The 22,012-nt window shown below is 37.4% G+C and overlaps 1 protein-coding gene across 12 annotated transcripts in view; it reads right to left on the bottom strand.

The window, feature by feature from the left end:
• WNK1 (WNK lysine deficient protein kinase 1) overlaps window positions 1-22,012 on the bottom strand; it is a 133,357-nt gene that overhangs the window by 3,104 nt on the left and 108,241 nt on the right. For 9 of the 12 annotated variants that reach the window (XM_039869193.1, XM_039869185.1, XM_039869186.1 and 6 more), the window contains 15 exons: window positions 21,552-21,649; window positions 21,279-21,441; window positions 20,745-20,861; window positions 20,244-20,417; window positions 19,969-20,026; window positions 19,707-19,829; window positions 17,758-19,190; window positions 16,593-16,676; window positions 14,653-14,736; window positions 13,982-14,042; window positions 10,792-10,865; window positions 8,937-9,598; window positions 8,070-8,272; window positions 6,461-6,655; window positions 230-417 (listed from right to left, as the gene is read on the bottom strand). In XM_039869193.1, the coding sequence (XP_039725127.1) occupies window positions 230-417; window positions 6,461-6,655; window positions 8,070-8,272; window positions 8,937-9,598; window positions 10,792-10,865; window positions 13,982-14,042; window positions 14,653-14,736; window positions 16,593-16,676; window positions 17,758-19,190; window positions 19,707-19,829; window positions 19,969-20,026; window positions 20,244-20,417; window positions 20,745-20,861; window positions 21,279-21,441; window positions 21,552-21,649 (3,717 nt within the window). Of the gene's footprint in view, window positions 1-229; window positions 418-917; window positions 1,077-6,460; window positions 6,656-8,069; window positions 8,273-8,936; window positions 9,599-10,791; window positions 10,866-13,981; window positions 14,043-14,652; window positions 14,737-16,592; window positions 16,677-17,757; window positions 19,191-19,706; window positions 19,830-19,968; window positions 20,027-20,243; window positions 20,418-20,744; window positions 20,862-21,278; window positions 21,442-21,551; window positions 21,650-22,012 lie in introns of those variants that run through there. The other 3 variants (XM_039869184.1, XM_039869192.1, XR_005654142.1) reach the window with 2 other exon arrangements.

The following is a 22,012-nucleotide window of genomic DNA, read 5'->3' as shown; positions in this document are numbered from 1 at the left end:
AAGGAAAAGGGAAGAAAAAACTGAACTAATAGCTAAGGATTTAGGGAAGGAAAATAAAAGGGTACCTGGGTGATTTCTGTCTTGTTTTTCTAAAAGTGTTAAAATTAATAAGTTACTAATGAAGGTCATGGCATGAAATATTAGCCTAGATAGTTTATATCGTCTCTGATTCAGACACGCCAAGTGATACTCTGAAAGATTAGGAAAATGGCAAAAAGGGAAGGCTTACCTCATAATTCATGTGTCCTTTGCTTCCTCTCCTGCCTGAAAGATTCATGGCATCTCGGGCCCAATTGTCTACCAACTTGTGCAGGTCATCTGTGAACGTGCCCTTCCTGCTGGACGTCATGGCAGGAGGCTGAGCTTGGGCAGCTTGGCTATTCACTGTTCCCCCGACAGTGTTTGTGCTGCTGGTCCCTAGAGTTAGAAAAAGCAACAGAATATAACCATTAAAAGGCGTCTGGATTATAATTTCGGGAAGAAGAAAAACTTTACAGAATGACGAATGGCAAGCCACAGAATGGGGAGAGGATGGGGTTGGGAAGCCATGCAAGAAAGGAAGGTTCCATGGTCTTATTTAGCCAAAGTTTTGGGATAACACTCATGAAACCAGATTCTCTTCAGGGACTGCAGGTTGAGGCCAAACAACTCAGAGTAATGGTAGGCACAAAAGGCAGGAACTGCTCTCAGCCACTCACAAAGTATCTCAGAGTACTGAAGCTCACTGCCAGTATGTCCTTTCTCAGCATCACACTGACGAGGGAGCTGTAAGACAGTCAGTGAGGCTAGCTGCTCTAGAATGTAGCATAATGCAAGGTAACAGAAGATATTTCTTGGGCACTGGGGCAGGGTTCAAGTAGGAGTTACAGAAATGCAAAGATAGGAGCTTGGCCTAGGAAAAGATGGGGTTTCCAAACCATGTGGATACTGCCACGATCTTCAGCCATTGTTCAACAGCAAGAGGTGATAAGCCCAACAGCATGCTTTGTTCAAAAAACTTTTTCATCTGGACCCATAAACATGAATTTGTAAACATAAACTGGGGAGGAATTAAGGCTTCAACTGCTTCCAATTTCCTATGAGTAAAGAACCCAGATTACTCACGAGGAAGGTTCTCTATCGTGTGTCTGAATCTTTCAACTCCAGGAAGACGTGCTTTTCCTGAAGGTGACCTCAGGTTTGACTGGTTCAAGGATTCTCACCCCTTTCCCCCGCTTCCCAGAAGGGCAAGCACTCTTATGTGGAAGCAAAGGAACATTCATTCAGCTGAGGCGGGGGTGCAAAGGGGAGGAGGAAGCTTTGAGGCTATGATGAAGGGATTCTATTTCTATGGTTTGACGAGAAAGAAAGGATTCTGTGTCCTGCCTGATTTCGGCTCTGCTGGAGGGCACACTGAAGATTATTCGAAGAGGCAAGTTTTAAGGAAGAGGGAAAGAAGAGTCATGGTCTTGTTTTGTACCCTCACCCCCCACTTTCTTACCAGATCTCACGTTTGCTGCAGAATAGTAACTTCTGAGCCACTAGGCCTTAAGATATCCAAGTAATGCTGGGGTTAAATAAACGCACACATTTTCCTGCTTTCAAGGTCAAAGCAGCACCAGAGCACAGCAGCACACCTGAAGCAACTCTGCTATTGAAAAACCCACGGTAATCCATCGCTGGTCTCAAGTTTATAACACACCACCCAGGGAATGGCACACACAAGCATGTCTGTAGTACATAACAGCTAATTCTGAGGTGCAGCTGCAGAGTGAGGAAGGTCACATGCTTCTACCACCAAGGCAAGACATGGAACTATGGCAGTGTGTGTATTAGCTCACTTCTTGGTGCCCGCTGGAGCCACATACAGTGTAAAGGGAAGAGTAAGTTCCCCTAAGGTACAGGAAACCCAAGTGGAAAGTATAAAAGCAAGGAAACAGCCTTCTTCGAATAGCAAGAGTGAGACAGTGGTGGAGTGGGAAGTACAGGCAGCAAGGATGGCAGTCGTGATGAGGAAATCCAGGAGGCAAGCACATCACATGCATGAGGACTATCATCTGTTTGAATGATTACTGCTTGGTGAGCTGGATGATCAGTGAGACAATCAAAACAAACGATAAAACCCAGAAATAATCATAAGTGAACAGAGCTGTCCAAAGCAAAATACAAGAAGCTCTGCAGAGGTGAACACCATTTATTCACAAAGAGCTCGTGCTGGGAGTCACACCTCTCTAGTCTCATGCTAGTCACCTTTCATGCTATGCTGTGAGACCCCTTTATAACCAAATTTCATTTTTCATTTGTGTGTATTATAGAATACTGGATTCTGAAAGTAGGTTTATACCACAAGGGCGTCCACCACACAGGTGACCTTATTCTGGCTTCTGAAACAGGCTTTCCCATTAAAGAAGGAAACAAACACCACCACCCCACCCCTCTTCTGACCAGAAATTAACCCCTGGGAAAAGATGACTTGACTATAAAAGTTAGTTGAATGCATAGTGCATTTAGTCCATTTTAGTAATAAAATGTTTAAGAATACTTGTAATACAGATAATCCTGAGAATGCTGCTTGCCTTCCAGAGTACTAACCTCCAAACCCTTCTCATTTCTGCTGAAAAGCTGTAAAAATGTAGTGTATGCTTTACCACCGAAAATCTGTTTTTTTTAATTTTCTCCACCCCTACACTTCCAGGTCCTAGTAACAATAACCTATCAGTAGTCACGACTTATTGCCCAGTATCCCGAATACAGAGTTTTCTGGTTGACCCTCTAGGTGGTCTGTAGGGTTGTTGAACTGTCTGCACTTTAATGAGAAGCCACCAGTCTAAGAAGCCAAACTCTACAAAGTTGTGCTTCTTGCCTCACCAATCTAGCAGACGAGAGAGTACGGACTTTTTGTATGCTTTGACCACCGCTCATTCTCCAGTGGGTAGAAGAGTGGCTGGCACACATTTGTTGACTAAAGAATTCTTTCCCAAAGAAGTCGGGAATTCTTGGTCTCTCTACGTGACCCATGGCTTATTGAGCCATAACTGTCACAGGGGTAGGCTCACAGGGGGTCATCGCTGAAAGCATTTGACTATGAGGTGATTTCTTAATCTGGAAGGATAGCCAGCGGTCAGCAATTAAGCATGTTAAATAATATGTCAGAAAAGGGTGCAGAACTAGACAGATGAGAACTGGAAAATCCAGGAGTTGTGAGGCTTCAAGGTTCAAAGAACTCATGGATAACAGGCTTTGCAATCAAGTCCAAAGGTAACAGAGAGAAAAGATAATTACTACAGAGCTGGTTGCAAGGACAGACTTTTTTCACCATCTTCCCTGAAGCACAAAGAGAGAGCAATGTGTTAAAGATAAACATCAGTGTAAAATATTCAGAATCTCCAAACAGCACACAAAGTCCCAGCAAGAGAAGCAGGAGGGGAGACAGACTGGTTAGACTTAACTCGGTTATTGGATGGACTGTGGTACTTGGGTGACGGAAGCTGAGTTTCCACACTCAGTCTTTGTACCTAAAGAGTAATGCCCTGCTCTGACATTCTGGGATGGTGGGAATTCCAGTCTCTCAGGTCTCACTGCTTGAATTTCAAATACCCAAGCAGTCTTTCCACTGATCCTGTCCCACTTTCTGTTTCTCCTGCTGGGTTGTTAAAAAGCCTCAATTAAATTCATTAGCAATTCTACCACAGTAGGCAGATAGTACCATTGTTAAGTTTTAAGTTAATTTAAACTGGCTAATATATTTCCACGTCTTAGACATACATATCAATGCCCGCCCCTCCAGAAAGATCTTTAAAAGTATATAGAAAACGAGCAACTTTTGAACATAAATAAAGCATTAAGCCAAGCCGTGCTTTCAAACCATTATCTATTTTGAGGGCATAAAATAATGCACCCGAAACCAGTAAGACCCCGCCGCCTCTACAAGCACTTGGTTTCTTTCCCATATTTGTTATAAATCTGCCTCTTGTGATTTGTTCACCAAGGCTTATATGATATATACTGATTTGCCTCCAACAGATACAGGGCCTCTCATTTTAGACCCAAAAGGAAGTGGTAAGATCTACTATTTCCAACCACTTTAATTTGAACAGTGTAATACCACCTACCTTTTAAGAGTGTGATGAGAATTTACTGAATTAATTTGAAGTGGTGCCTGTCACATTAGACTTTACAAAAAAGCCTTGGTTCTCTTTATCCCCTCTTAAGACATTTCAGGCTGTATAACTAAGGCCCGATGTGTCACATTCTACTTCAAAACACTTGCTCCTACTATTAATGTCTATATTTCTAGCTGGACATATAAAGTTAAATGTTTATTTAAGTATTAAAATGCTAATACTCTTGGTCCAGCCTAGTTTCACCAGAAAAGATATCGATTTGAGTGCTTAAAAACCACACATGCTTGGAAAACTACCAAACTGGGTAATGCCTTCTGCTTCCTTTGTTAAATGGCTCTGGACTAGTGATATGTGAGGCCCAAGGACCTCCGAAGCATACACAGAAACAGTGATGGCTTTAGCACATGCATTTAAAAAGCACTTCAATAACCACATCAGAAGTTTGAGGCCTTAACAGAGAAGATCTCTATCCAAAGTCCAACAAAGGTTTTCTAGTTTAAAAATATGGCAATTTTGATTTTCAATTTTTTTTTCAATATACATGTATTAATTACCATATGCCAGGAAGGCATGGGCTAAACAGAGGGAAATGATGTGTGTGTCCCCAGTGCTACTTGTTTTTATGTAAACGATTTTATTTGATTTGTACAACAACCCTTGCTATTATGTCCTGTTTTAAAGAAGAAAGCTGGGAAATCCCAGCAATCGTGTGAAATAAACCTTTTTCACGTGCAGGTGTTAGGATTCGGTCTTTAGTAGAATACATGCTTTATGAGACTAACTATATGGAAGCCCTTTTTGAACTACTAATTTTATGAAGCTAGAATGTAGTGGTGGTGAAAGGAGCCAATGAAGAGATACTAGTATCTTTTCAACTAATAGATGATCAGGCTTAATTGACAAGAAAAATGATTCCAAACTACTCTGAAAAATAGAAAAATAGGGCATAACTTTTACTTGCTTCCAGGATCTAAGTGCATCAGTGGTCAAGATGCCTTCTGTCACTTCTAATGCCAAAGCAAGTGCGGTCCTCAATAGACTATGGAGTTCAGCCTTCATTATTCTAAATGACTCAACAATCTATATAGCCCTGACACCACATCCATCCTGTCATGGCTCTATGAAGAAGCAATTCTACCAGTTATTTTGAAATTTATAGAAATCTACTATTATTTCTACACCTTTTTATCATAACTTACACAAGGACCCAAACTTCTGAGGGTAACAATAGTTCAGCCAGGCTGCTGAGTCGATGATATACAGAGACAAATGAAAATGGACTGCGTGAAATATCAGATTCAAGCAGCAGAAAAACAAGGACAAGGAAGGAGTAAAGGTGTTACACACAAAGAGCCAAGCAGGGCGTACTCAGAAATCGGGTCCTCCTGCCACCAGGTTTGAATGTCACCTGCTCTGATGCACAGTTAAACTTCGCACAGCCTGTGAGAGGGAAGAAACGGAAAAACAGAGAGAAGAGACAGAACACAACTACAAGATGTTAGAAACTTGAGGCTGGAGTGGTGAAATGAGCTAAGATGGCACACAGAAGAACAAGCTTCTAGGGAAAGGTCAGAAATGTAAGGCAGGAAAATTAGGCCTCAATTCCCTCCATTTGCAAAATGCTGAAGCTTTTTCCAGTGGGAATAATGCTAGCTAGTTTGTGTTCCTATCAACAAGTATACTCATTTTGCAGAGACAATCTAATCTCTAATTATGGTGATACTGTAGCAAAAGCATCTAAACTAGCTAGCTATATTTTCTTTCATTTGTTTCTACCCAGATACCCAACTCCTTTCAATTCTTGTTCTAATGTTGTTAGAAGCTCTTTCCTCTACCGGAATGGTCTGAGTGATCAGTAATAAATAATTCTATACTCGGAAAGGAGATTATAGATAATAATTGAATTGCAGGGCTATTCATCTTAGTATGCTTCTCTCATACTTAGTAGTTAAAAAAATCTACACTGGCTAAGCAAATGCATTAGCTTTTAGAAACTGCTAAAACTCCTTAGAATTTGGTCCAGGAAATCTCAGCACAGTCTTAAAGCTTACGTTTCAAATCCTAAGTGAGTCATTTATTTAGACAAGGCCTCATATAGATCACAGATGTAACTTTTTGCTGTTATCCTTTGAAGAAAAGCTATTTCACCTGATGGAAGCAGCAAGTACATCTATATAATCACCCAACTTCCCCTCTCAGCCCAAAGGTCCTTAAGTGTACAATACACAGGCTGTGTTCTGGTCAGCTGGTCTTCCAACCCACCTTAACAATAGGTTGCTCATCAGGCTTTTGTTCCAGATATGGCAATATTGCCATTTTAATGTTTTTGGAAAATGGTGGTCACTTTGATTTCTTACCTTGACCTGGAGCAGAAAGGCTTGGTACTGAAATGGCACCATCACTGGTGAAGGCTGAATACAGGTTGTCACTGGAGGGAGATGGCTTAAGGGGCTGTAACAACTGATTCTGCCCAGTTTCTGGGATGTTGCCTGGAGGGTGGAGGGTCTGCTGGGGGTGTAAGACTGAAGCTTCACTCTGACCAGACATATTACCTGCCAGAAGATAATGTGGCATGAGAAAACATGTACAGCTTTCCCAATACACTTAATAGGCACTGTCCTTATTCCTCCAATTTGTCCCAATGAATGGTTAATAATGGGTCAAGAGCTATAACTGATGAACTAAAAGAGGGGAAGTGAGGAATGATATGAGAATCAACAGATGATAGGGTTATTGGAAACTATCCCAAGAGATTTTTAGCTTTAGATAACCTAGATGGTTCGCAAATCTGAGCTAAGTAACACTAGAGTATGTAGTGGATATGAGAGAATTCCATTTTGCAATTCTACAACTGCATTTTTTACCCCATTACGAAACATTGTGTTGGATCAACCACAAAGAGGTTGGTAAGCGGTCTCTGCTTAGTTTTTCTTGTAAGCATGTGTCAGATCAAGTACAAAAGAGGTGTCAAAAAATGATGCACATGATTATAATTACACATATTTAAAATTATTCTTAGTAGGTGGCCTTCAATCACTAGTCAAGTGTCTTGAAATTGACTAATTTCTCTGTTCCCTCGTAACTTGTGGAATAGAAGTCCACTCCAAAAAAATATGTCAAAATTAGGATCAGAATCTGAATTAGCTGATATCTCTTATAATTACATCTCTACTAATGAATTAGTTCTAACGTGGTAGAGAAAAGTCTGGGTCTCTAAAAGCTTCCAGAGAATGCAAAGCGGTTAAGAAGTTTGCATTCCTCTCCAAACTATTTATATTGGACCTGCAGAGCAAATATGAGTATAAACTACAGACTTTTTCATTTTTCAACTAATTATCTGTTACCACTACCAGAATTTCACCAAAAGGTAAAAATTCTTTATCACAATAATTCATTACAAGAGATTATGATTTAACTTTTTTAAAAAATTACAACCACTAGGAAGTTCTTTATTCCAATACAGGTAAATGAAATAAAAATATTAATCAAGGAAATTACCACTTAAGACATAACCAAATATCCATATGAAATTTATATTCATCCCAGTTGCAATTAAAATGAATGATTTCATTCATTAAAAGGAAGAACCTACCTGATCTTTACTAAGTAGATAGAGATCAATATTTTCTTCCAACTCCCCAAGAATTTGGGGGAGGACATGTAAGGTTATATGAGTTACCAGGCAAGCTAAATGTTTTATCCTTAAGAACAACTATAAATGAAAACTACCATTAGATAGTAATTATAGATTACAATGGAATAACCCATTGTACTCACTCAGGCTATTTCCATAGACTAAAAAAGAGGTACTATAAATGGGGAGTAGAAAATTCAAGGAAGTAAGAATATTAGGATAGTCAAACTCCTTTGAAATTTAACAACAAATGTTCAATAGGTTATATATACCACTGGAGACAGAAACAAAAGATGGGACAGCCATGGCTGATCTGGTGCAGGGCTTTTTACCTGAAAGCTGGGGGCTTTTACTCCCCAAGGAACTGATACGACTAGATTTGCTGCCTTTGCTTTTAGTGGGTCGCCTTCTTCTTCCTGAAAGGGGGGCCGCTGGGGGAATAATGACAGCAGGAGGAACCTTGCCCAGTTTAGTATACAAAGATTCAATTTCATGCTTCTGGCGACTCTGTAGGTCTTGAATTTCTTTAAGATGTCTATGGAAGATAACCAAACATAATTCAAAAATATTAAAACCATTGTCATTCAAAAAAGAATAACGTATTTTTTCACTGCCATTCAAGTATTCACTTACTTTTAAATGTTTGCCCCAAATGTAGTACTTAATCTAATTTCTACTACCTTGAGATTCTAGTTTGTTGACTCATCTTGCTGGCCTCCACTACCGAAGCCAAAATTCAACAATCTCCTAGCCAACAAAAAATGGTTGATGATATGTAAAGAGAAAAAGATTTCCTGACTTTTGAGGCTATTCACCAAAGTACTAAATTTGTTACTCTGATCCAGTTTGTCAGATGTGATCAACAAAACCTGTTAATATAATCTACACTGGATTCATTTGGTAGACTAGTAAATAGCCAAGATTAGGTTAATAATAATAAAAAGTGCAATTAATAAAAATAATACTGTACTAACAATAATACAAAGGTGTTCAAGTTCTACAACAAGAAATGCTGTGGGTCCTTATAGTACAAGAGACCTAATGAGAACTACATTCAGAAAACTAGCTTTTGCATGTCACCCTTCTCTTTAAAAGAAATAAAACATACGCATATTGCAGTGAAAAATAATACTAATCTAGGCACCAGGAGTTAGGTCTTAATTCTGTTGTTATTTTGTTACAGGAGAAAATGTACTTACTTGTCTCGTAGTCGTCGCAGCTCTAACTTTAAGTCTTCATCTTCAATATCTGACTCATTGTCACTACTCATATAAGAGGAGTTGAGTGAGTTACTAAGGCTTTGACTTAGATTCTGGATAGGTAGGCTCTTTGAGCTCAGTTGGTGGGGGGAGTGTGGACTACCTGAACCATCATCTACATCCCTACTTAGGAAGGCAGCCTCCAAATCAGAAGATGGCCCATTCAGATGTGAAGGCTCTGACAGTTCAGGCTTTTCTTTCTTTGGTATTGCAGCAGGAAGAACAGGTTGTTCCAAATCCATAAAAGGAGGAGATGCTGTCGGTCCCTCTTTCTTTGCCTCAGTGAGCCTGTCTTCAGTTCTTGATACAGAGAAACGACCTACTTTGTTTGCTGTAGTTGTCACCTGAAAACGCCCAACCTTGGTAGGTTGCCCAGTTTCTGACTTTGCTTCTGCGGCAGGAGTTTTGTGGGCACTATCTGGCATATCTGAAGAGATGCCATGGATGGTTACCCCATTAGAGTCTGGCTTCACCAGGGTACTCTCTGGACTACTACTTGATAGCACTGAGGACTCTGAAGTGCTGGATTCAAAATGAACAGACTTTGCATCTTCTGACTTAGTTTTACCCTCTTTCTGGGAATCATCTATTGCAACTGAAACCTGATGGAAGAGACCAAAGAGATTAAAAAACAAAGTCTACAATATTCAATTTTTAGAATGAATTGTAAAAAAATGGAGTCACTTTATTTCCTAGTCAGCAAATAGGCTGATTATCTGTTTACATAGTTCCTCCATATTTGACTGTGAAAATAAATAGCATACTATTATAGAGAACAACATATCTGTACTGAGATGTACAGATTAGATGTAGATTCTGAGTGGGCTGACTAAGCTTACTAAGTAAATGACTTACTTTCATATCTTACTTTAATGCACAGGACTCAGACTCAAATTTTAGTGAAAATATAAATAACAACTGGCCATGGAATCTTGAAGGTTGCTTGTGAATAAGAAAAAAAACTACAAAGATTAAATCCAATAAATGTGAAATGCCAGCTAAGCTTCAAGAATCAACACAACTAAGTGGTACTAAAAGGAGGATCCAGGTCCTTGCCCTAGTTAGTTCAGGTGTTATAAATACAAACTCAGCTCAGCTACAAACTCTCAGTTTACAAGTAAGAAAAATATCATCTACTATCCCCAACTCCAAGTGCTATCATGAGAATAATCGGAAAGTTGTTGTGAAAGCAGTACTAAAAATGATTTTCAGAGCTTGTTTGGCACTATATACTAAGAGCCAGAAAATGTTCACTTGTTGGGCCAATGGGGAAAATAAAATATGATATCACTCGATGCTGACTCAGTATTTTTACTTCAGAAAGTAGTCCTAACATTATCCTAAATGTGGAAAATACTTTTATATACAAAGATGTTTACTAGTACTTTACTTATTATGAAAAGCAACTAACAATAGGAAAATGGTTAGGTAAATGAACTACTGGATGGAGAAAAAAAGCTACCAAGTATCATTTGGAGGAGAAGTAGGGTCAATTTTTAGATACATACATGTATAGAGGAAAAGGAATGGAAATACACCCCAAAAAGTAATCATGGGGAAGGTGAGAGGATGGGCAGACTGTATCACTATCTATTGTTTCTCTACTGTTCTAAGTATTCTATATTTTCTTTAACTAGCATGTATTATTTTTAAGAGGGGGAAAATAATAAGAGCTATAAAGTGCTAATATATCATCAAATTGGCAATTATGTCTCAAAAGGCAGGTAATGATTTTATTAAATACACATTTGTGCAAAACAGGCAATCAAGGCAAGGAAAAAAGTGATGGTCTCACCTGAAATCGCCCCGTCTTAAAAACACCAGTTCCTGAACTAGCTGCTGGGACAGAACCTTCTGTGACTTGAGAAACTGAAACAAATACATGAAGGAAGAAGAGAACTTAAATTAGCATCTCTTTTTAGCTAGCTTATTTTTCCTTTGGCCAGAAATACAGCAAAATAAAACTGCATATTAGATGAGCAAACTCTTACCTCCCCATCCCCTTAGGCTTTGTCTAACAAGGGGAAACAGTTATCGTTTGCTCTCCTACTAGATGCCTTTAGTATGAAAGACTGTATTGTTTATGAAAAATTGTCAAAGTCTGAAAATTTATCATTGACCTTCTACTTTTCCTTGTACACATGTTTGATGTGGTTGATATGGTATTGTTTGAAGGAATAAAAATTACATACAGAAGTCCCACCTTATCCACAGTTTCGCTTTCCATGGTTTCAGTGACTTATGGTAATTAATGCCAGATATTTGAGACAGAGAGGGAAAAGAGCATGTACACATGTGCAAGTACAACAAACATATAACTTTTATTATAGCATATTGTTTTAACTGTCCTATTTTATTATTAGTTACTGTTAATCTCGTCCTGTGCCTGATTTATAAATTAAACTTTATCATAGGTATGCATGTATAAGAAAAAACACAGTATACATAGTGTTTGGTACTATCCATGGTTTCAGGCATCCACTGAAGGTCTCAGAGCACATGCCCCTCGGATAGGGAAGGACTACTGTGTAACTAAAGCAGCTTTGTGCTTAACTTCAAAATCATGAGATACTACAAAAACTCAATTCTTCATTTTTTAACTCAAAGACATAAAAAAATGAAGCGGATAATGAGATTTTACCTAGGATATTAAAGATCTCTTTTAAAATGAAAACCAGCCATGGCAAACTGGTTAGGCAACACTCAGGCAAAATCCTAGAACAGGGCAGTGAAGGTGTCAGATTGATAAGTAGTTTTGAGCAACTTTAACGCCACCTAGGTCCTCCTCTCTAGGAACAATCACTTGTTTGAGTTTCTCTCTATAGACAATGTAGATCTATACCAGTAATTTCCTTATTTTATACAACTAGTATATTGATTCTGGTATTTTCATTTAACGAAATAATTTAGAGATCATACTGTATCAAAGTCTCATTCTTTTTAATGGTTGCATAGTGCTGTACTGTATGTATGCATCCTCTAAATTAAAAAAAAAATGTACACTTTAACCAGGCTTTTAATGATGAATATTTAAGTTACTTTAACTTCTTGCTATTACAAAAATGCTCCAATAAATATTTTCATATAGATCTGTGGAATAAATACCTAAGAATGGAAGTGCTGAATCATCTCAATTTAAAACTCTGATAGACATTACTAAATTGATCTCCAAAGAGGGCTGTATCAAGTCGCTGGTGGTTATTAAACTTCTGAATTTACCAATGAAAAATGAGAAATGCTCTCACTTGTAGTGCATTCCTGCTATAATGAAGGAAGTTAAGTATTTTCATGTTTAAATTTCTTTTTTATCTTTTGATTATTTTGGAGGCCATGCAGAATTTATGGGAACTCTTTATATTAGCAAAAATAGCCCTTTCTGTGATATGAATACATGCACACATACATTTCCCAGTTTTTTCATTTATCTTTTGATCTAATGACATTTTTTTCCATGTAGAATATTCTAAATCTATTACTGCTTCTGGATAGGGGAATTAAACATAGTAATACTTTTCTCTATATCAGGGATCAGCAAACAATGACTCATGGATTGAATTTAGCCTACTGCTTCGTTTTGTAAATAAATTTTATTGGAACACAGCTAAACTCACTCATTTATGTATTGTCTATTGCTGATTTGGGGCTATCACAGATCTGAGTAGTTGCCATAGAGACTGTATATGGCCAGCAAAGCCTAAAATATTTATTTTACAGAAAGTTTATTGACCCTGCCCAAGACAGTTTAAAAAAAAAAGAAAAATATCCCTTTTTATGTCTTCTTTCAGGATTATTTTATGATATCATTTTTCATCTTTGATCCATTTGAAATTCATTTTGGTATAGGCTAGCGATCTATCGTTGCTTTTTTCCAGATGGCTGTGCAGTAATCCCAAACCATTTATTGAAATATTCTATCATTTTTTCTCTGATTTGAAAGGTTGCCTTTTTCGTATTCTACATTCCCTTTTAGTTTGTCCATTCTAGTCTTTATAACTTGTTCCAGTGATTTTTAAGTCACTTCTTTTAAAACGAGAGAGCCAATTCTCTTGAAAATATTTTAATTTAGAGAGGTTTTAAGTGAAATTTAGCATTTAAGAAAGACAGGAAGAAATAAGAGCATTTAGGTAATCTTAATAGTTATACAGGGAAGTACATTTATGTCAGGTGGTACTGAGAATGGATATATTATAAAAAGAGAAAATTAATATTAAGCATATACTATACAAAAATCATGTTGAGTAATTATAGCTTACAATTATTTTCACTTTTGAATAAATTTGATTCTGAAGTAAAAGATGACAAAAAATAGAAGCTTTAAACTTCCTAGGTTCTATGGGACTGGATGATTTGGTAAAAAGAGATTCACAACAAAACTTTAGAATAGCAGTAGTTGATATGACTTTATGACTAAGCACATGGTGATAAAAGTCCTAATATTTAAATTGCTGGTATAGCTAATTTTTACAAAATTAAGTTGAAAATATGCCTATAAAGAGATTTTATTTTATGGACATGACAATTTTAAAGGTTCCAGAAAGATAAAAATAATATTTTAAACTAATTAAAATCTTTTATTTGTATTCCCAACATCCATGCAATTCAAGTTTATCTCTATATATTTAGTGTCACGAAAGCCATGAGGTTACCAGCAAGATAATTTTTATTGAATTTCCTCACCTCTCTTAGCAAGGATCTGGTCTAGCTAATAACAAAGGGTTTTATGCTAAGGAAACTAGCATTACCCTTTGCATGCTCCCCCTTAAAAAAGAAAAAGCAATATAAAAGATTCATTAATTTGCTAATATTAACATGCTCTAGATATTAGTATCAATGCTCCTCGGTTATGAAATACATAAAAATGTACTTTAAAATAGTCTCAAATACACCTACATTCTCAAGAATGTGTTTTTGAAATGGAAAACTCTGAAATCAATTATAGGGAAGTTTGGAAGTAGTAATATAAGAGGAAGAAGGATGCTTCTCACCATCCTTCTGAGGCTGTGCTCCTGCTTCTGTAACTGCCGCTGGAGCCACCACGGACACAGGCTGCAAAACACATACACACAGATACCACAAAATCTTTAGCTTTGGTCACTTAAAGTTTTGTACTGCTGCCTTTCCTCTGGTCTTTATAAACGGCAGAGAAAGACAGTATACGTGAGGAAACACTTATGTCTGAGGAAAATTTTTTTTAACTGCCTAAAAATAAGTCTGATGTAAAGATTTTTAAGAAAAAATTTTGAGTCTTAACCCTTCTAATATTGCTTTCTTAATTTTTTCTCCTGGATACTTCACTATAACTTGAGTATTTACTGAAAAGTAGTTTCAATCAGAACATTATTGTGTCACAAGCCTAAAAGGAAGAAGTTAAAACTTTAGGGTATAGCCTCCTTCAAAGTATAAATACAAAACCCACAGGACTCATCTGTGGTATAATTCTAACCAGAGGTAAGAAAAGTATCTTTCAAATCAAATCTTTTCCATATTATACTGTTGGGTCAGTGTTAATTTTTCATTAATTGGTCTTATTTTTGTTGGCTGGAACAAGCAAAGACTAAATAGGTATTAAAGCTATTAATAACGTCCAGGTTACAGTTTATGTTCCAGGAATATATTAGGGTTATGGGAAGATTTTGTCAAGACGTTAAAAACTTACACCAACTGCGGATGTCACCGCAATAGCCTCTGGACTAAGTGCTCTTCTTAACTGAGCATCAAGATCTTCCAGAGGTTGCTGGGACTGAACAAAAACAACCACAATAAGTACAGGTCCTTGGTATATTAAGAACCACTATATAGAGCGCCAATTTATATAGGACATACTGTTTTGTGCTTAGAGTGACATAACATTTGTCTAGTAACTGAATATAAAATTCAATATACTAAGCTCAATTTATATTGCTTGATTTACCAATCTCGAAAATTTCACATCAACCTCTCAAGCCTTAGGGAGATTGTTACATTCATGTTTTTACAGTTTCTAAGTTTTCTTTCCTTTCTTTTATGTTTGGTGTTACTTAAAGTGATAGAAAAGTTGTCTATCTCCTTAAAGATATATTCCGAAAAGTATATCAAGATCTATTGGTAGATTAACTGAATCCCATGTTCCCTATTTTCTTTTCAGTTTGGTACATCTTTCTGAGAACTTTGTCCTTATGAATAAAAGATGGCATTAACATGTTCTGTCACTACCAAGGGATATTATTCTTTTTCTTCAGGTCTTAACAATTTATACTCTTATATCCTATAGATGGCAGCAAGGAGGAAATAACTGGAGGACTCAATATTCCATCCTGTTAACTAGGCCTTTATTATCATCCACCCCAAGGCCATAACTTTTACCCTTTGCCAGTCTCTAATTCTATATTTATCTTGGCTTCTATCAACCTGTTCTAGGTTGATAAGACTTTACCTTAACGTTTTCCCTCTCTAAATGTAGGCACTATCCACCCACCTTAAGCCCTCCACATCTTATTGGCTGTTTCTCATCACATTTTGAGTCCAATTAGGAATCTCAATACATGTTTTTAATAAGAAAATGGGTTTAAAACTGCTAATTTACAGACTTTCACAATGCACTTTTTTCCAGAACTTAGCAGTTGATGGAACGAGTTCTCTGTTGGAGTTATTACTTTATTATACCAAGTTCCTTAACTTATATTCTACTGTGTATCTGGGATTAAAGAGTCTGAATTTAATTACTTTAAATTCAGACTCTTCAAATTAGCAATTTACCCTATTTTTCTTATGATTCTAAAATAAATCCTAATATAGTTTCAATGTTTACTAGCTTGTTCCACAACAGAAGCTTGTTCATGGTTACAATGAATGCATAATGAGTACTTCCTATGGGAATTCAACTAAATGTGTGGGGTGGTAGGATAGGCTGGGAAAGGGAAAGGCAATTCTGACCACCCTTCTACCCAATAAGCAGAGCTGAGTGTGAGAAAGGAATCTCATATTCATGTCTCTGGTCTCAGTTACCCTATGAGTAATCAATCTCCTATTAGCTAAGCTGTATGATTTTTGTATTTAAAGATGTAATACATATTTTTTCATGAAACATCCCCCTTCTACCCACATATATGTAGGCCAATTACTTCATTAGGTGGTCACTGAAAGAAATGTCAAATTCTAGAAAAAACTGGTTGCACTGAACTCATAGAAAAGGGCATTATCAGTTATCAATGTTACCCTTTCCTAAGGAACTTTCAAAGTTCATTTTGTTCACATGCAATTTTTTACTTCCAAAATGACATAAAACCAATTATCTCATACTTAAGATGCAATTTCACTATTCTATGAAAGTCTGAGAGAAGGAGTTGGCAAAATGTCAACTAGGCTATTTTCTTCCTTTGTGAGATGTGAAAAAAATATTGATATTAAATGTTTTCTAGATTACTTGAAGCAATATTACAAACAAAAGAACTGTGAAGCTTCTTACTTTAAGTAGGGCCTCATCAAATATACTATTTTAAAATAAAGTTGTTACTATATCAAAACCAAATAGAAGCCAGAAGCCAAGATGGAGAATTTAAAGAAGCTTAGTAAAAGAAAGTAGGGTCACAAAAAGAAATCTGCCAAGTCTTGGGGCACCTGAGTTAGTGAAGGTCCTGGAATAGGTGGCAGCTGCTCACTGGATGGAGTACCAGCTGGAAGTTCAGTACCCACTGGCAGCACCTATAGGCAATGAAAGGAAATTCAAGTCCGTAAGATACTAAGAATAAATACTGCATACTGGAGAACAAATCAACTAATTCAAATGCAGAAGCATAAGAATAACATGTATCTAGTTAAGGCATGCTTGTCTCCTGGGTCACACTATGGTATCTATCTTAATTAAAGGACATTACGACCATGATACTATTAAGGGGTTGCTATGACATACCAATAAAAATGAACAGTAAATTTAATAAAAGGTTCATTATGTAGAAAAACAAGAGAGAACAAAGGCTGTATGGACATGAGAGGCACAGTACGCATATTCTTGAACCACTGAATTCATGCAGTATAATCAGGCTTTTCCTAAAACAAACTTTTCTGAGAAAACAAAATAGTTCAGAAATAACCAAGGAGCCATTCTAATAACAAAAGCCATCAGAAATCTAATACTATCGAGCAATTTGTTTTTTTAAGTGAAGCCTCTATATACTGTAAACAGAATCTCACATCAATGGCAATGCATAAAGCTGAGTGAAACATACAATACAGTAAAAAAAGAAATACTGCCTTGTTACTTGGAGATCAGAGAGATTAAAGATGGCAGAATGAGAGCAAATTCACCATATTCGAAAACACATTTTAGATATTTTATTCCTAGGATTAGATTCTGTCTCCTCCTCTGTATCAAATTTATCACCGACTTCCAAATTTTTATAAAACTCAATTGTACCTCTGTAGAATCTAAGCAAAACAGAAAATTTACTTCATTCTCATTGAAACAAAGGCTGTAAACTGCTGTTACTATGTATAATTGCCAACAGAAGCATTTAGCTCCCTTTTGAGATAGATTTCTTCAGTTTGTACCAATTAGGAAGAAATGTAATTTTAGCTGATTATTTAAATTCTTAGAAAATTATGCAATATAATTAACTCAAAAATCCTGCCATATTTCAAAAGAAATATCTCATGTTCAATGTATTATAAGCCAGGCATCTTTATAACTTCATTTGTAATTTGCAAAGCTGACTTGAAAAAATACACTGATTGGGGGAAAAAGAGTGATCATATTTATCAAATTATTTCAAAACAAGAATCTTACTGGAGCCTTAGTTAAAGGTAGCTTTGATGGAGCAGTTCCAGGTTTCACTCCTGATGTAGTGCTGACTGGGGTAGAAACTTGCCCAGTTGTGACCAGTGGTGTAATGGACAAACCAGCTGTTCCTAATGGCAAACTGGTTGGTGGTAAGCAAGTACTTGTAGTTGAAGTCATGAGTTTGCTGGGTGCAACAGCAGTGGTTGGGATGCCTGGTGTGACGCTGGTCTCTACTACTAGTGATGTCTCCAGCGCAACAGAGGCATGTTGAGCGCCAGATGAGCTGTGTTCACTAAAGAGAGACCGCAACTTTTCCTCTAGAGTCTTTATGTCATCAATCCCAGGAGCTTTGGGTTGTGTATCAGCATCTATTTCAGGGCAGTGCGTATGGGGCTGGTTGAGAAGCAAAGCTGGTTGAGGCTGACTATGAATTAGTGTCTGCTGTACAGCAGGCACATTGGCAACAGGTTGCACCAATGGTGGGATGCTAGGTCCTTGGGGTAATAAAGGGGTAGACATAGGTCCTGATGCTTGGGAAAGGACAGGAGTAGAAACTACAGCTGATGGGATGACCAAAGGATGTAATCCACCAGGTTGAGAAATAGAACTAGATACTCCTGCTCCAGGGGAAGAAGTGGAAGATGATGCAGAGTGGGACAAAGCCAGTCCAGTTGTACTGCTATGAGATGTTTTATCTAGTGAGTGTGCACTAACCACCACTGTTTCAGCTAGAGTAGGAGCAGAGGTGCTGCTGCTAAGCTGAAGAGATAGCTGTGAAGCTGTGCTTGGGAATGGAGTGGTGGTAGAAACTGATGTTAATGTGGCTATCCCTGTAGTAATGCCTGCTGACTGCTCAGATAACAAAGGTGGAGACTTAGCCCCTGGGGCAGCAGCACTGCCCACTGCAGAGGCTGAAGTTGCTGAAACTGGTATAGAAGGGAAAGTGCCTGTACTAGAAACAACGCTCCCAGATGTGGGAGCCTGAACTGACTGGGATGTTGTTGATACTGAGACAACTGTTGGTATTGTGATACTTGAAACCACACTGGAAAGAATTGGTGATTCAGACGCAGGTGGTACTGGGAAACCACTTGAAGTTATTACACCTGTGCAGGTGGCAACTCCAGCAACTCCTTTTTCAGTGGGCACTGTAATCTCAGATTGAATTATTGATGTGGAAATGTCATTAAGAGGGCAGCTAGTTACAGGGACTGATATTGAAGGTACGGCTGCTGCTGTCGTTGGGATTCCAGCAATGCTACTCATGGAAGGAGGTACTACTGGAAATGTTGGTCCTATATGACTGAAGTTGGGAGGTGCTGTATTGGGTCCCTCTGTCACTTGGGCATGTCTAAGTTCAGAAAAGGCCTGCTGTAGACTAAGGGAAGAAGCAGAGTGGGACAAGTTCACCCCAGGGCCATGAGATGTAGAGGCGGCAACTGCAAAGGAAAATAAAAAATTCAGAATCAGTTCATTTTAAAAGGGTGGATATAAAAGATTGTCCTAACAACCTACTTTTGAATTACTAACAATACCACATACCAACAAGGTTAAAAAACTCTCCCCAGGAAATGATAAGCTCTAAAACGGCAAAGTAAAATAGTAATTTGATCAAAATAAGTTAGCATTTATGAATATCTATTTCTGAAAAAAACATGGAGTAACCACAAAGCATACACAATAGTACTACATGGAGAAACAAAAACTACTACTGTATCTAAACAGTATCTATTACAGGCTGTATCTAGTATGGCTGTCTCTTTTGGCTCTTCTTCTTTAATCTTCTCTATCCATCACTTATTTCCTTCCTCCATATGTTTACCTGTTGGTTATAATCCCAATTTTCAACTCTACTGTCTATGTCATCATTTGAACTACTGCTAGAGGACCAAACTTCCAATATAGCAGAGATGCTGCAGGAGTTAAAGAAGTATGTGGTAGAAGCAATTCCTTACCCGTATCTGATATTTCACTGGTGAAAATTTTTGATTCTCGTAATCGGCTTTCTGGTACAGGACTCACTATAAACCGTCTTCCAGCAGAATGAACAACTTGAGTTAAAGAACTGGTAGGAATGCCTGGTTAAAAAGAAACAAACCACTTAATTGCATTATTATGATATATACTGTCACCAATAAGAAGCTTCAAGACTTCATTTTTAGCACATAACTTCTTAGGTCAAAGATAAGAGCAAACATGGAAAGAAAAGAAATTCACCTATTTGCTGTGGCATGGAAGATGCAGGAAGTGGTTGTTTGAACTCTCCTTCCAATTTCTACAACAAATAAAAGTAATTAATCGCATTCTCAAATGCAATCTTAGCAATCAGGCAAAGCAAATGAATCGCCACATGAAAAGAGAACATAAATGTTTGATAATTTCAATCAGAAGTATAATGTTACGGTATCACTGGACATTTTGCATGGCAGATTTTAGTACTACAGAAATATTTTTTAATAAACAAAACTTCACTATGGGACTGCTGAACCTACCTGAGAACCTGAAAAGCCATAGTCATCCTTTCCCTGTAGACTCTCCAATCCCTGGTCACCCTCGGGTTCCACACTGACATCCTCACTGAGCATTTCATCAGCTTTTTCAATAATTTCCCGTACTTGATCCACAAACGACTCTCTCTCTATTGCTAGAATAAAGTCATTGTTCACCTGTAATAGAAATGTGATGTCAGTCTGATTACTACAATGTTTCTCAAGCTTTAAATCATTCAATTATCACTTTCATGATGTCTGCCCTATCTGTGTACCACCTGCATTATTATTTACTTGATATGAGAAGTTAATTCTTCAATACTTAGTTAGAAATGTCCTAGACAAAAACATCTCTAAATCACAGGTTTGGTGTACTAGGTACATTCACACTGAAATAAATATGTAACTATCAAAATAGATTGCAAAATACTGCATATTTGCCTAGGGCAGTGGACATCTAAATCAAGTACTGAGGCAAAATTGGAATTCCAAATGCAAACATACCATAATTGTTGCTATCTCCTCGGGATTGTCACCATCTAAATCAAATTTGAATGTAACCATTTTCCGATTGTGAGTCTCTAACTGACATTCCACTACCCGGTCTCCTTTATTTGAAACCTAAAAAGAAAAAAGAAAAGGTACTTCATACTTCAGAAGACCATAATCACCTTTGCTACTGAATATGAGAAAGTAATGCAGATTATCACTTGAACTTAAGCTTGCTGTTATCGATATTCCTTGAAGCACTGGTACTCTGCCTCTTAAACTGGTAGCAACAACACCTTAAGAAATTATCAGTCTTAGAGATAACATACTCATCTTCCACTGAAGAGTCTGGAAGGAATGTAAAGCTTTTGTTTTACAAATTAAAACTGTTCTTTTTCTAAAAGGTAAATAGAGCCTCATCACAGAAATATGGAATTTAACAGTATCATTTGGGTGATTAGAAGATCCTAAAGTTTCATCAATATACCTGAGCCTTAGAAATAGTTAAATAATATTATTATCTGAAACCCCAAAATCAGCAATACTTACATTCAAAATTCTCAATTTGGGGCGTGAAGTCTTTTCATGACGAGAGCGACTTCTTACAGATTTTCGATAATGCCGTTTTGCAGTTCTCCCTTCATGCCTTCCACCAGATGATGGCACATTCTCATTGCCATCGCTCATACCTGAAGCAACATCTGAATGTGCACTTCAAAAAAAGAAGTTCAGTTTACAATATGAGATATAAAGGTTTGAAATTTTAAAGTTTCATACCATACTACCTACTAGTCAAGGATAGAAAATTTTACTTTCACATACCTATCTATAGAAGAGACCAAAGTGGCAGGCTGGGTGGGCTGTGGCTGTGCTACCGAAACTGGCTCTGGAGGAGCAACCTGAGAGACTCCCTGAGTACTCTGTGAATAGAAAGGATAATTCAAATCTTGGTAGTAACAGATTTTATTATCCCCCATTCCCAAAAGCTGCTTGATATTTCCTTATCCCTCCTCTAAGTCCTAGAAGCACTAAACTTACTAGTAATTCTCAATATTCAGCGTCTAGATACAGTGGTCTTAAAATTCCAAAGGAAGTTTCTAAAGCTAGTCTCTGGTATGGTGTAACATCAGCCAACACAGTTGTTAGGTAGTAAGAAACTACAATTTGCCATGCAGCCAGCATCTTACTAAAAGTGTGCAACAGGGCAGGCAGACAGAGCAAAGTGCAAAAATGATTTAGATCTTTCTCCTAGTAGGGCAAAAATTACTGGGTGCACAGCTAGG

The sequence above is a fragment of the Pteropus medius genome, unplaced genomic scaffold (genome assembly GCF_902729225.1).
Source record: "Pteropus medius unplaced genomic scaffold, Ma_sr-lr_union100, whole genome shotgun sequence".
Classification (NCBI taxonomy): Eukaryota; Metazoa; Chordata; class Mammalia; order Chiroptera; family Pteropodidae; genus Pteropus; species Pteropus medius.
This window is presented reverse-complemented; position numbering and strand designations above follow the sequence as displayed.